General features: G+C 39.1%; 1 protein-coding gene across 1 annotated transcript in view; it reads left to right on the top strand.

Annotated features, from left to right (window-relative positions):
- The window catches only part of mcamb (melanoma cell adhesion molecule b), a 51669-nt gene that overhangs the window by 22634 nt on the left and 13871 nt on the right, over window positions 1-15164 (top strand). The window contains exons 2-6 of the mRNA XM_084716971.1: window positions 13023-13147; window positions 13241-13472; window positions 14402-14472; window positions 14595-14682; window positions 14795-14971. Of these exons, the coding sequence (XP_084573097.1) occupies window positions 13023-13147; window positions 13241-13472; window positions 14402-14472; window positions 14595-14682; window positions 14795-14971 (693 nt within the window). The remainder of the gene's footprint in view (window positions 1-13022; window positions 13148-13240; window positions 13473-14401; window positions 14473-14594; window positions 14683-14794; window positions 14972-15164) is intronic.

Raw genomic sequence — 15164 nt, 5'->3', positions numbered from 1 at the left:
GACCTTGTTTGCTTCAGGCATCGTGGGAATGTCCAGTTTGGTAGCTGCAGCTGTCACTGTCCATCTTATTGTCTCTGCACACAGCAATTAAAACATCACCTGAACCCCAGACAGGCTCCATACAGGCGAGAACTCTGTTAGATTATTTCTATTATCAATTAAACTGTCAGTTTTGAGTCATTGTATAATAAACGTCTCAGTTACAGGGCATATAAATGAAAGATGCTTAAAATGTAATTGATTAGTGGCTTTAATCAATATGGTATTTAACTGGCAACTGCAGATCCACAGCGTTTCAGTGTCTGGATTCCAGCTGTTTCTATACATTGCAGCAAACCACTTGCTTCTCTTTTCTTAAGATTTTGTCAATTTGTAAAAAGAAATGTTTGAGTATTCCCTTTACAAACCGCTCAGATTGTTTTTTTTTTTGTTTTTTTTACCATGGACATCGAACGTTAATATTTTACATCTTTTGACATCTTTTTTTCCAATCTGCACTTTTCTTATCTTGATCCATTCACACCTGAAATCCCTGTACTTCCTTTGGAGTCCAGTTTCTAGCTGCTATTTCTGTTTGGTCGGTCATCTTTGCTTCAGGAGAATTACTGTGTTCAGCCAACATAGCTGGAATAAAGCTCTTCAAGCAAAGGTTGCAGCAACAAAATGAGTATTATACCTTAAAGGTCACTAGAGGTCTCATTAATAAATGAAAACCTTGCTAACTGAACTCATGCAAACACACAGGGTAAAAAGACACATATTTTATAAATTTATAAGGAGAGTAAAGCACACTCTGGTCAAAGAGCCTGGTGTCAAGGGGGTTTTATGGAAAGATCCCCAATGAGCTCATCGTTTACTGTGAATCAAAGGAGCTTTGAATTCTGTGCCAAATTACAGCTTACATGATGGTTAGCTGGACCTTTGGCTTAACAAAATTTCAGTATTGTAAAAATAATTGGTATACAAGTCATGCATATTTATTCGTCATTCCTTTTTTGAGTGGCTTATTCATGGAATTATAAACTGTGCTGCATGTTGAGTTTATGGAGAAATGTGTCTGCTGTGTGCCAGGAGATGTGTGGGGAATTCATGAGTCACTGAGTGTCCTTTTCGTTCTAAATGCCTGTTTAAAGCCAGGAAGCCTGTGTGATGTGTGTAAAAAATGCCCTGTCGTGCGTCACATCACTGATGTGATTGATGAACGTGTGACAAGGCCTTCTGTGTATATGTTTTCAAGAGTTTCTCACAGCATTCCTTTGCACTATTAAGCAAAGCCGAGTTGACCCAAAGCTAAGTGGGGCTACTGTTCTGGTGATGGATCATTGAAGGGGGAAAGAGTTTGGCTGCATGTGTCCATCCCTCCAGTATGTCCACCAAGATTCTCAGTCTTTCAAGAGCTCCAGGAGGATTTACTGTGTTGCTCTCCAAGACCAGATTTTTATTAAGTGAAGTCACTTACATGCACTATTGTTAAACTGAACCTTTCTGAATTGAACTGAATTTCCCCCTTAACTAGGTGTGAAGCAGAAAATCTTGACTTTTTTTTCATACTTGAAGGGATAGTTTGGTATTTTGAAGTGAGGTTGTATGAGGTTCTTATCTATAGTGAGTGTACTGGGCCTACTTATAGTAGATGATGATTAATATGCCCTCAATTTGGTGAAACTACAGGAGTACTAGTGTAGGAAGCTAAGCAATGTAGTGCTGTGGACAGTCAGAGACAAAACACGTTTTAGCCACCTGAAAAAGGTCCACCCAAAAGAATCTATGTCAGTATAAGTGTTCACTATATTTAGAATATTTGCACTGCTTTACCTTGATGTCACACAGCCTTTTCTGACAGGAAACCGTCATAGTGTAAGCCAAATATGGCCCTTGACAAAGCCACCAGACTCCTTCTGCAAAAGACGGATTCTACCTTGCAGAATACAGAAGATGCTCTATTATTTTAAATCATTTTCTCCGGATATAAAGGGACATGCATGTTTGGTACAGACCCAAGCAAAAATCCCATTTATTTCAGTGAATATCTTTCTTACTAAAATCATGACTCATATTACAACCAGTATGTCGTGTCAAAATTATTGCAGTATGATTTTTCTTTGTGCATATTATTCAGGCCTACTAACATCACATCTTTAAAACAATACAGTCTTTGTTAATTATACATTTGATAGTGTCCAAAGTGACCAAAGCTGTGAGAAAAGACGATCTGTGCTTGTTCAAGACCTCAGTTCATTTCCATCTTTTATTGTCTTGCCTGAAATTTGGCTTGCAGCATAGTAAAACAAGTGTTCAGTGACTTTTTCTTTCGTTTTATTGTCTCAAAGTTAAAAACTCTGGTATTATGAGAACATTACTGTCAGTTTATTGTGTAAAAAAGTGTAATAATGGTTTGTTGGTTTCGGTTCATAAAACACTAACTAACTGGATAAGGACTATCTAAAACATAATTCAAAATTTGCAAGATCATAACCGCCACGACGGTGCCAGTCTAAAATGCCTCTTATCACCAGCTTTCCTATACATGTCTTTAGTATGAACCACCGAGCTGCTGTGAGAAGTGAATCCACCGTTAAAGTAAAAGATGGCTTTGTGTGAATAAACTTAATATCCTGCAGCAAGGCAGGAGAAATGAAAGTGGAAGGTCAGAGAGTACTATACTGTGTTGGCATTTTGAACCTCTCTGTATTCCTCTTCTCACCACACTGACTGAAAGTTGTTATCTTCAGATTGATAACGTTTCCTTCTCTCTTCAAGATACTGCAAGTGTGCCATTGAGGGATTAGTGTGATAAATGTCAGAGGCCACAGCAGCTCGCATAGAACCAAACACCCACTTCATCACACGTCTCAGTCTGCCACCTTGATTTCTCCTCCTGCCTTACCTCTATCTTTTCATTTTCTGTCCTCTCTCTCGCTTGTCTTTTGTCTGTTTTCTCATGTTAACTCTACACTATTCACTCGTCTCAGACCTATTTACATCCGTACAAAGGGCGGCCTGACTGAGGCACTGTTTTCCCATGCTCCCTCTCTCTGTCTCACCCGGTCCTGAAGTAGGGCTGTTGCTATTTCTGGTGCCAGTCGGGTCAGTGCACTGTAATTCTGCTGTATCATGTAAGCAAACAAGCTTGACGGGCCATTGTTATTCTTAGATGTGACAGCACTGGAAACATCCCCGAGCTGTCACTTCATTTCACTGCCATGTTTGAGGGGAAATATTTGCTTCCAAGTAACATGTACACTGTGGTATGTGTGCTGCGTTTCAGTACAAACCAGTCAATAGGCCGTAAATTTAACATGTAATTATAATTAAATGTAAAACAGCCCTTGTTAGTTTTATGCTCCCACGTGTTGTTTTTTGCTGCCTTTATGTTCACACAGAAGTACTATCACCTGATAGGATAAGCTAGTGGGTGATGGCAAGCAGTTAAAACTAGTGTCATGACTGAATACATAAACACACAAGGTCTCTGTCTCGATATATCCTCCTATTTTTATAAACAGAATTTTGTTTTCAATAAATATAGGACTTATAAATTTTGCTGTCATATCATTGATATCACCTTGATATTATGCAGAGGAGTTTTCCTGCACATTTTCCTACAAGCAGACACATTTTTATTATCTCTGCCAGGCAATATGTTGTCTTTGTGTGACCAAGGGGGCTGGAGCAACTGTCCACAGCTAATCTCGCACACTACCGGACCCATCGGACTGATTACCTACAAGTCTTTTGCAGGCCATATGTTGGCCTTTGCTGTGACTCAAAAACTGACATCCATAGAAAAGTTTTGTTTGATGTTAAATTGGAACACCTGGACAATAATTTCATCCCTGATATGTTCCATTAAAGTTAGGGATGATACGAGATGAATATATCCCTGTTTTGTTGGCTTTGCTGTATCTGCATCTGCATCATAACCATGAAGCATTTGAGGTCTGCTAGTAAACGAAAGAGAGATACAGACTTCACTACAAAATCGACAGTAACAATTGTAATTCTGAACTAATTTTTATGCAATTTGGTTTGTTAGAAATCTGAAAAAACTAACACGATGTGTTCTTAATAAATAACAAAATGTTTGAAGTAAATTTTTAAAAATGTTCTAAAGTGTTTAAGTTGAAATATTTGAACTTATTGCCCTTTTTGTTTCCTTTTTATGTTTATACAGTTAGGTGAACCCAGGATACCTGATTACGAAACCATTACACTATTCTATGCATCTTAAAGAAAAGTGTGATTATACTATACAAAAACATCTTATTCACTTTATTTGCTGGTTGCATTTGGCAACTGTGGTTGGATTGCAGTAGGTGCTTCACGTGCTGCACTCTACTGAGTGCACTTTTCTAGTTGATTTGTCTAGCTTTATGTAATAATCACATCAACTTTAACATTTCAAGTATATAGTGATACGTGAAGCAAAATAAAGTTGAGTCAAAACACTAAAACATAGCATTATTTAGGCAACAAGATAGAAAACAATGGAGAAAAAACAATTATGAGTTTATTCTGGAGGGATGTTGCCATTGCAGGGGACTGTGAATATCTCCCTTATACCACAATGTGGCAGTTGGTTGCTTATTCTTGGTCTGGTGAAACAAAAAACATTTTCTTTCCATTAATAGCAATTTGTCACATGGTTTGAACTGTAAATGGGTTAGAGTCATCTTCTTTGAGGAAAGGCCGTGAATGAACAGGCTTGAGTGTCCTCTCTTTTAATATAGTATTCATACTCGCCCTTTCCTGTCTTAGTTCAGTGGAGCCTCTGAGTTTTCATTGGAGGATTTATCAGGTGTAAATTAAACATGAAATAGAGTCTGAGCGGGGGGAATCCTCGGTATGTAAATATTAATACAGTACCCTAAAGTCTAACTTCGTGATAGAGGAAACAGGTTATATAAGGACTCTGTAATGCAAACAAAACTGCATGCTCTCTCTTGTAGATTAATGGATTCTGGACTACATAGTTCCTTTTCAAGAGATCAGAGAGGCAGTTGTTGAATCGCTGAAATATGTGGTTGGAAACTAGTGAATGAAATATAGCAGAGTAGGATGTGTATCATGTGCTGGTGGTGCTTTCAGATATTTGCAAACCATGTAATAACGTGTTTAGTGCCGAGACGGTCTCAAGTTCAGGTCAGTAGTGTGTGTATGTGTGTGAACCATATCCTGTTGCACATCTGATGGGTTCGTCCCACCTCACAGCTTCCAGATAGACAGGTTGAAAGATCTCAGGTTGTGTGTGTGTGTTTGTGTGTGTGTCTGCTTTCCCTTGACCTCAGCAATCATCCTGTCAGTTTCTGCTGCTGCTGCTTTGATCTGATTCTTTTTTCTTTTCCAGATTTGAGTAAGTGCTTTCTTTTTTCTCCACAGGCAGCACGGCTTAAGGAAATCAATGTCAGTCTGTTCATCCATATAAAAAATATCTTGACAGGTAGTAGCCAGTCTGACCTGAAATTTGTTAAGGATATTCATGATAATGTTGTTGGCCTTCTGATCTTTCCTTTAGTGCAGCATTAATTTAGACAGTAAATTTTGATTTAGATTTAGTCATAGACTAAAAGAGAATAAAATGCCATTTAGTTATCTATATTTTAGATCTAAATATTTTTACCCCAGTTTTATTTGACTAAATATAATATTTCACTAAATCTATTGTCGATGTTTCGATTAAGATGTGTATCATATTTCATTATTTAAACATTTCTCTAGTACTTCTATTACATCTATTAACCTCTCACTGGGGTTGGGCAATATGTTAAAATTTTCCAAACAGCCATTGTCAGCCTATTGTCAGCAACTGGCGATATAAACCCCCCCCCCCCCACCTCCTCCCATCCTCTCAAGTCTTAGATGGGACGTGTGCAAGTGACGAATTCACTATGTTACATATGCTGCATATATTCCCATAAATAAAATAAACCCTCAGAGTGCCAAGAAATTAAATATTCTCACACCTATTTGGGTTTTAAACAGAGATATGAATTCAGACAGAGAAATAATGTAAAATTCACCAAAACTGTCTGTTTTTAGTTTCTCCACTCTTCCAACAATCACCAACTCTGGTTTGGTCTAATTAAATCTTTAACTCACCATGTGAGAGAGAGTGCAGAGTCTGGCTCTGCAGGCTATTTTCCTCTCACTCCTCACTCAGCTTTGTGCACTCATGGTCTGGCTGAGTGGATGTGTACTGTGCTGCTAGATGAGAGCATGTTGCGGAGCAGTGCATGTCACTCTGCAGACCATTACATTAGCAAAATAAGATGACAAATGTCACCCTCAAAATCGGGCGATGGATTTAGCCCATCATCAGGCCGCATCCATGAAAACTACTCCACTAAACCGCTTGCGTCAGTGAAAAAATGTCATTGATGAAAATTGTCAACAAAAATAACACCACCACCATCAGTGCACAATTTACACTTTTACACAAGAAAACCTCTATAATTTAGGTTGTCATGATATTTATTCAGTATATTTGCGCCATATGTCATCATTCTACGCCCTGCATGACCTTTCCTATGGCCCCAGCCTCAGGTCAAAATGTCAAGTTTGCAGGCAAAATGTTTCTTAGGCTGCTGAGTATGTTCGTGCTCCTAAAGGGATAATTAACTTTCCTCTTGCATCATCCAGTCAGTATCTTGTTAAAACTGTGTCAAGCAGTTTCATATTGTGCGCTAAATTGAACATTGCACTCTCCTGAGGCTGCTGTCTGTGTTGCAACCCCGTATCTCATAAAAATATGTTTGCAAACTAATGTTGAACAATAAATGAGTTTAGAAAGAAACATCATGTTATTTAGAGTAGTATTTAGTAACACAATGAGGAAATATTGTTAACTGATTTATGTTGATAGTGAATTCACCAGCAAAACATTCAGGTCCACTCCACTCTTAAGAGATAAAACATGATAAAAATTGTTTTATGTTTTTCTTTATTAACATCTGACTGACTGAAACCACATTTTTTTTCTGGAACTTAATCACTGTGCTTTTGTTTCAAAGGTTTGTCAAAAGATAACTGGCAAAACAAACAGTAATCACAAAATCAAAATTATTTAATATTATCACTGTTTGCCTTAAATATAACTTCCTTAAAACAACAAAAAAATGTGGTAGTATATGTTTTCCTCTCTTTTGTTGTACTTTAAAACGCCAACAGTGTGCAACACTAGGTAATGTTAGCTTAGAAATGGAGTCTGCTAATGTCAACAAACTAGCAGCCCTCACTACAACACAAACTTAACTTGCTTCATCCATCAGCATGGTGGTGGTCATCATGTTAAGTCTCGTCATGTCATTGTTTTGCCAGTGCAACAGTGAACTTTGAGCACTCACAAGCAATATGATGCTAAAACAACAACAGTGTTCCTGAGAAGCAAATGTTGAAGCAGGTGCAGTGGTCAGAGACTATTGTTTATAATACGTTTTAGCTTATTTTGCCACTCGTTCCAGTCAATACCGGCAGCAGTCTGGGATGAGAAACAGCCAAAGGAGGTTCAAAGATTTTCATAAAATTCCACATAGTAACTTCAGTAAGACAGATCTAAATTAAAACTGGTGCATACAATTCATTTCAGAAGTCACATAATTATGGGGTTCCAGATAATTGTAGTATAAATACACCTGCATGTAGAATATGTAAAGACAAAAAAACAGAGAAAAGTAAAAAAAAAAAAAAAGAGTGGACAAAAGGGAATCATTGTGTGACCACGTTCTGCATCTGAGTCACTGTTCTGCCACCCAGTTAGACTAATGTCCAAAAGAGTCCAGGGCTGTAATCTGGCTTGAGTGCCGGTTAATGTGCTGAAGGTGGACGTCCTCTTCTCTCCCTCACTGATGACCATCTGTGGTCTGGGCAAGTATCCAGAGCAGACAGAGCAGGTCGACTGCAGTCTGTCAACTAAACCTTCATGGATAGAAAGTCAGACCAGATTCCACCCTTTGAACAACCACATGTCACGACTCATACCTGTCAGGAAGTCTGAAGCTTCTGCATAAAATAAATGATTTAAGATTGTCTGCTGATCACCTGACAACAGTTTTCTCAGCATGTGCTCACAATCAGAGGTCTAAATGAAGAGATTTTAGAGGTGTGGATAAGCAGCCACAGAAGCAGAGCCTGGCAGGAAGTTTTGTTATCATTGCTCTCTCCACAGACAGAAACTGATTGTGTATCCTGACAAAAGGCTTTTGCTTCATTGTAGACATAACAATGTCTTTGATATGACTTCCCCTTGGAGATTCTTATCCTTTCTGGCTCTGTTCTCCTTTGTAACAGGTGTTTTGTGAGGCTTATTTTGTCTTATCTGTAAGAGCACCTTATTTTTGCAGTGCCTTTGAATACAATCCACATTCTCTGTGGGATGTGTTGTGTTTTGGGGGTGAACAGCTGAACCAAGACATTTATTCTTGTTGAGAGATCACCTGCAGCCTCAGCTGGAGCTCTTTGAAGTTCAGTTATCAATGCTAATTGAGATCTGTTTATGTGTGCATATGAGTGTGGCTCAGATTCTATTAGCTTTGTAAATCAAGGCAAAATATCCATTTTAACTGCAGTGTTTCTCTGATTTTGTCTTGTGTGTATCTCTGAAACAGTGCTGTTCTTGTGAGGGTTTTCCTTTTTATGTGGTGTGGGAATCCTTTGGTTAACTGAATGCATTCTTGTTAAGTTGCATCTTCATTTTAATTCATTTAATTTCTAAAGTCGCTTTGAAGAAAACATTTTTCACATTGTATGACTAACACAAAGATGGTATAATCTGTATCTGCTTCCACAACTTCAGTGTTTTTACCAACTGAAACATTCTAATTTGTCGAGAGTTAGATGAGAAGATCGATACCTCTTTCATGTTTGTGAGATAAATAGAGTATAAAACTACAGCTAGCAGGCAACTAGCTTAACTTAGCATAAAGACTAGAAACACGGAAATCAGCAAAATTCACCTACCATCACCTCTGAAGCTTACCTATAAATATCTGTCTTTTTTTGATAAATTCAGACAAAACCAAAGCGTAAGAACAACAAGGACTATCCCGGAATATCTCCAGTCTTTATGCTAAGCTAATGTCCTTTTGGCTCTGGCTCTAGATTTAACATGCAGCTTATATTGATATTGATCTTCTCCACTGCACCTTCACATCAAGTGAAAATATTCTGTGTAATTTGTTCATTAAGGCTGATATGATTAGTTGTTAAAGCAACTACTGAGTCAAACATTCACTCATTTGAGCTCACCTGACCGTTTGATGTCAAAACGGTTGCTGTGAATAACGTCTGTTGCACTTTCTATATGTTCTGAATTCCTCTGGTCGGGGTCAGCAGCAGGTATTTACTACAGTGGACATTCCCCTTTCTTGTGGAAATCCCACACTCAGCATGTGAAATTGTTGTCTGAGGGTCAAACACACACCAGGACTTGGCCATGTGCAACAATTTTCCAAACAACCACCCATCAATCACCATTTGGCGATATCTTCATCCCCCTTCCCACCACCTACTGTCCACTTGAGTCTCAGCAAGGAGATGTGCGCAAGCAGTGAATTTACTACATTACGTACAGTCACTGTGTCTGATAAACAAATAAAATCACAGTGTCAAGAAATTAAATACTGTCACAATTATTTTTCTTTTCATCCAGAGCAATACAACCATTTATCTTCTGAATCCAAGTTTCTCTCTTTTACCGATCTAAGACGAGCTTAAAACCAAATCTGGTTTGGTTGAATTAAATCCTTATTGCACCACATGAAAAGAGTCCTAAAAGTCTTAACTCTGAAGGCTGTTTTCCTCTCACTTCTCACCCAGCTCAGCATACTCATGGTCAGGCTGAGTGGGTGTGTACTTCACTGCTGGATGAGAGAGCGGTGTGGAACAGCGGCTGTCACTCTGCAGACCATTACATTAGCAAAATAAAATGACAAATAACGCCCCAAAAATCGGCCAAAAAAAGCAACAGGCCATGGATTCAGGCCATCGCCAATAGACAGTATATTCGTCCAGTTGCTCAACCTTAACACACACTCCTCAGGGGTAAGAATATTGTTTGCTGAGGGTAGCTCATAAAACTGGAGAGGCCCAGCTTTCCCTGCTGTCAGAGGGGACGCTCAGCTTTATTCTGTCATACCGATTTATGATCATTATCCAATCTGCATGGACTCCAATATCTGCTCTCTCATCATCAGAGAGGATCGATCTGAGGCCTTGGAGTGCCCGCCTCTCTGATTGATGCTCTGTGGAGATGAAAACAGGTCAAATTACTAACAAGACTTAATTGAGATCCCCATGACCAAACAGACTCCAGCTGTCAGACGGAATGAAGAAAGAGTTTCTGAAACATCTGGTCTGATGCCAACTAGACCCTGAATTTTCATTCCACTTCGTACTGTGTGTACGTCCTCAGGTGGGGGATGGGATGCTGCAAGTGAGTCAGCATTGTCCTTCCATCGCTAATGGCCAGGAAATGTCTATGTTGGAGTCTAATTGGATTTCTTTAACAGGAAAGCATCTGTCCAGCTCCATTAGGCAGTGGTAAACAGCAACACAGCAGAGGGAGAGGCAGGTGGGAGAGAGAAGTTTGGGGGGGTATCAAGGCGGGAGTTTGGACAGAGGGGGGAGAGGTGAGGAAGAGAAAGGGAAGGTATGTTTATTGTTGATGCAGGTCAAGTAACAGTCAGAGGTTTATTTGAGGGGGAAGGAGCAGTAAATGTTTGTTATCCATGCAGACGATGATGAAATGAAATGCCAGGAGAGACGCAGGGATGTGTCTGGGTTATAAACTCATCAGCAAGCAGCTCTGGCGTTACAGTAATTCACTTAACTGCAAGACTATGAATCTGATCATTTTACCTGGATGAAGTATTGTATACTGTCGTAGAAATTATTGGTCTAAAATAGTGAGAGTTGCTAGTTCCCTGAGGAATTATGAAGTCAGTGTGATGAACTGAATCTTGATTTGATCTGACCAATTGAAGTTAGCCCATGTTAGATGTGATAGACAGATGGTTCATTCAATCACCTGCCAGGTGTTTTTTTCAAAGTGCCTGCCTTTTTCCAAACAGTTTCTAAGGGCAACTTCCTAGATCGTTCTTTGTGTAGCAAACAATCTGGAGTGTCAGGGTATCTCTGTACTGCAATGTTTCAGATTTGTTAACATTAACCACCATCATATATCTGTAATAAGCTAATATTGGCCCATACCAGGCTATTTTAAGTTCTGAGACTGAAGGCCTTCCCTCAAACCTGTGGTCTATAGAGTATAAACATCAAAACATAATGCCAGTAAAGTGCCATAGAACTAAACCTGAAATGGATGCGTTGGTGGTATAACAGAAATCTGAGGTTAATAGCTATGACTGATTATTAGCATCCTTACAAGAACCTGAATTATGCTGAAGAAACACCACTTGTGCACCCACACCCTGTTGACATAAACTCAAAGGAGGCATGGAGGCAAAGAAGAGAGAAGAAAGTCATGGTGGGTCAAAGGGAAAAGAGAGATGCTATGACAGGAATGAGAAGCCCACCCATGTCCACATTAATGTGCTGCATTCCACCATGTCACCCTCTCACAGGAAGAAAGGCTCAATTTACAGGCAGCATAGTAGCACCACTGTTCCTTCATGATGTGTCTCTGAGGAACGAGTGGTTTTCCCCTTCCAGGGTCTCTCACTGTGGTGCATCCTACTAGTCTATAGGAGGGACCCCCAATTACACTTCACATCCCAGTGTTTCAGTAGATGTATGAGATGCCAACAAGAGCTGTAGCCTGGAGGTAACGAGGCTGCCAGGTTTGATTTAGCCTTTCCCGACGCTCTGTTCATTGTGTTGGTGAATGTAGCTTTTCTCATGATAAAGAAAGAAGCAGTGGTGGGAGATATCTGAATTTATGTCAAGTGCTGCTCAGAAGAATGTAAATGTGGTTCATCTGTGTCCTACACTGATCTTTTCCTTTTGCTCATTCATTTTAACCTCAAGAAACACAACACACAATGCACAACAAAGTGCACAGTGCAGCATTTAGTCTCATATTCCATAAGCATACACCAGGAAATTTGAACTTTTTTTTTACTTTGTGTATTATTTCATAACACACAAAAAAACAAAACAAAAAAAAACAAGTTATACTCACTAGGTTTTTCCAGTCCTCTGCAATTTGAGTTTGCTTAGTTGTCATGGAGACAGTTCAGTTGTCATCAGGCGACTCTTCTTCACCGGAGCACTTATCATGTGACCAAATTTCCATATTTAGGCTACGCCATCCATTTGGTAGACAGCTCAGGTAAAAGCTGGTTTTGATCTGGCATTGGTTTGATATTTTTTCACACAGATTGGTCCAGTATTGAAAGAGAAGTTTCTGTTTGTTACAATGAGAAACTTCTCATTGTTATTGTTATTTTGAGATGCTAAGTCATTATATTGAAAGTTTCTGAAATTTCAGAACAGAAAACTTTGAGGTTATTTAGACAGTTACATAGTTTGTCCACCAGAGAGTACTTTAAGAAATCCTTATCAAAATGATTTGTTTTTTGTTATTTGTCATTGTTAACTAATTAATATTGTCTAATATATTGTTTTCATATGTTGCTTTTTTGGGACTGTCAAATATCCATATCAGTGAACAGGCCACAAAAGGTCAGTGATGTTGGTACATCATGACATGTCTCTTTTAATTACATAATTTCATTGGAGTTTGGACGTTAACTTTGGACTAACTTTTTGTTAGCGCAGCTATCAATAAAACAACAACACCAGCTTGTCCACTCAGAGACTTCAAGGCTAAAGCAGAGTACTTTTGTTATATCCTTAAAGATCTGTAACCAAAGATCCTTGATGAAAAATATTTAATAATAGAAAAATTTAAAACCCCCTTTGACATAATTTTGAATGCAAAAAGGAACAACTGTGATGGCAATTTGAAATAGATTAATTGAGATTTATTTAAAATAATATAGGAGACCGACAATGATAAATGGCATATTCAATAAGAACAAACCTATTCTGTTTCTCTTCTCCAGCATGGGCTGATGTGGATGTGACCATGGAGGACAGAGTGGAGGTGCTCAGAGGAGATACAGCTTACATCACCTGCTTGTTCACATCACCTGAAGGCATGGGCGGCTTGTTCATACACTGGTTCTATGTGAGTATCATCAGTCAGGTCTGATGCACACAAACACAGAGAGGAAAGCTATGTCTATGATGTTTCATGTGTCTGACCTTTATGAACCTTTAGGTGACACGGTCAGGTGAGAAGGAGAGAATCTACTATGAGGACTCAACCAGCAGGATTGTAGACCGAGGCACACAGTTCACAGACCGGATCAGTGTAAACGTTACTGGAGCCACTGGACAGGTGATGTTGACTATCGACGATGTGCAGCTGAAAGACGAACTGGAATTTATTTGTCTCATCAAAAGTCTAACAGAGGGAGCTGGAGAGGGACGGACAAAGCTGAAAGTGTTTGGTAAGATTCAATCTGAGATGGCCTGAAACTTCATTTAGACTTTAAACTGGTCTGCACTCTTTATACTTAATCATAAAAAAAAAAAATTTGTTTGCCAGCTTTTGCTAGAGGAAGAACGCTCTTTTTACTCCCAGAATTTCAACACTTCATGCAGAGCAACCCTGAAAACTCTGTGAATCAGTCAATCATGTCAAGCTGGCGATGATGATGTTAAAATTATAGTTTTGAAAAGGGAGTCTGGTTAGTTTGGTGAGAACGATGACACAGCTGTTCCTGGTTGAACAAAATTTATCTTCATCTTAAAAAAAAGGGCTTACTGTTGCGATCCCTTCCATAGTATTGTCAGACATTTATAATAACAATCTGAGTTTGTCTGTGGCAAAAACAAGTAGAAGCAACCGTCACCTGCCCTGCGCGTTCCGTCAGTGCGTGATTTTGAGACTCAGTTTGTAAAGTTTACAACCTGCTGTGCTGTTGCATGGCTCTGTATTTAGTGACACAGCTAAAAACAAGAATTGAAACTTTTCTATTTGTCTATGTTTAATGAGTGTGTCTGCTAATGGCAAAATGTATTTATGATCCCTCTGTATTTTATCCTACACACTGACTGACAAAGGAAAAACCTGACTGCTTGGCTGGAAGAATCTCAGTTGACTGAGGGCTCTCCAACTGATGATTTGAATCTCTGACTTTCAGTGGACATCCATGTTCAACTTGCATAAACAACTGCTTCCATCACTTATGCCTCAGCTGATACTTCAACTTCTTTCAATGCTTAAAATATTTCAGACCTTTTCAGTGCTTCAAATTACACTTCATCTCCTCCCAAGCAAAACTACTAAGATGTTGAAACAGTTTAAGACCATTCTAAACTGCAAATTATCAGCTACCAGAACTAGTACTTGATTCAGATCTCAATTCCTTTGCAGAACCACCGGAACTTCCCACAATTGAGGGTGTGCAAACAGGGATCTCAATCAGCGAAGATGATCCATCCAAGGTAAAGATGCTTTGGAGTATAAAAGTAATGGAATGACTACAAGGCTACATTGTAATTATTTCTCTCCTCTCCTCTCCTCTCCTCTCCTCTCCTCTCCTCTCCTCTCCTCTCCTCTCTTACAGATTGGGACATGCGAGGTCAAAAATGGATACCCCAGGCCAAGCATCACTTGGTATAAAAACAACATGCCTCTACGCTCTTCTCAGGATGGTGAGACAAATTAACAGCTGTGATGAACTTCTTCATTGTTTTAGTTCATGTTTAATGTGGTTTAATGTCTTTTTCTCTATTTCTTTGCATCTTGTGTGTTTGTGTCTTCCAGTGGTAATAACACACAGCATCACGACTGAATCCAGTGATCTGTTCTCAGTTACGAGTGAACTGAGTATGAAGGTGGAGAAGGCGAACAAAGATGATGTGTTCTACTGCGAGATCAACTATGTTGTTCCTGGACAAACCTTGATGACTGAGACCAACCGTATCAATATCACAGTGCTCTGTGAGTTACACACATGATTTAGTATCATGGTGAACTATGTGACCACATAAGTTTTTTTCTTTGCACATTTCTGCTGTGACAAAATGATCTGTTAACTGCTACAGTAACTTCTATATAGACCGAAAATGATGTTGGCCTTGGTCTGTGTGCCCTGACAGACTTAGATTTTCCTCTTTGCATCTGCCAGCAAAGT

The sequence above is a fragment of the Lutjanus erythropterus genome, chromosome 4, assembly GCF_056507025.1.
Source record: "Lutjanus erythropterus isolate fLutEry1 chromosome 4, fLutEry1.hap2, whole genome shotgun sequence".
NCBI lineage: Eukaryota > Metazoa > Chordata > Actinopteri > Lutjaniformes > Lutjanidae > Lutjanus > Lutjanus erythropterus.
The sequence above is the reverse complement of the archived record's forward strand: the minus strand, read 5'-3'. Positions and strand labels throughout refer to the sequence as shown.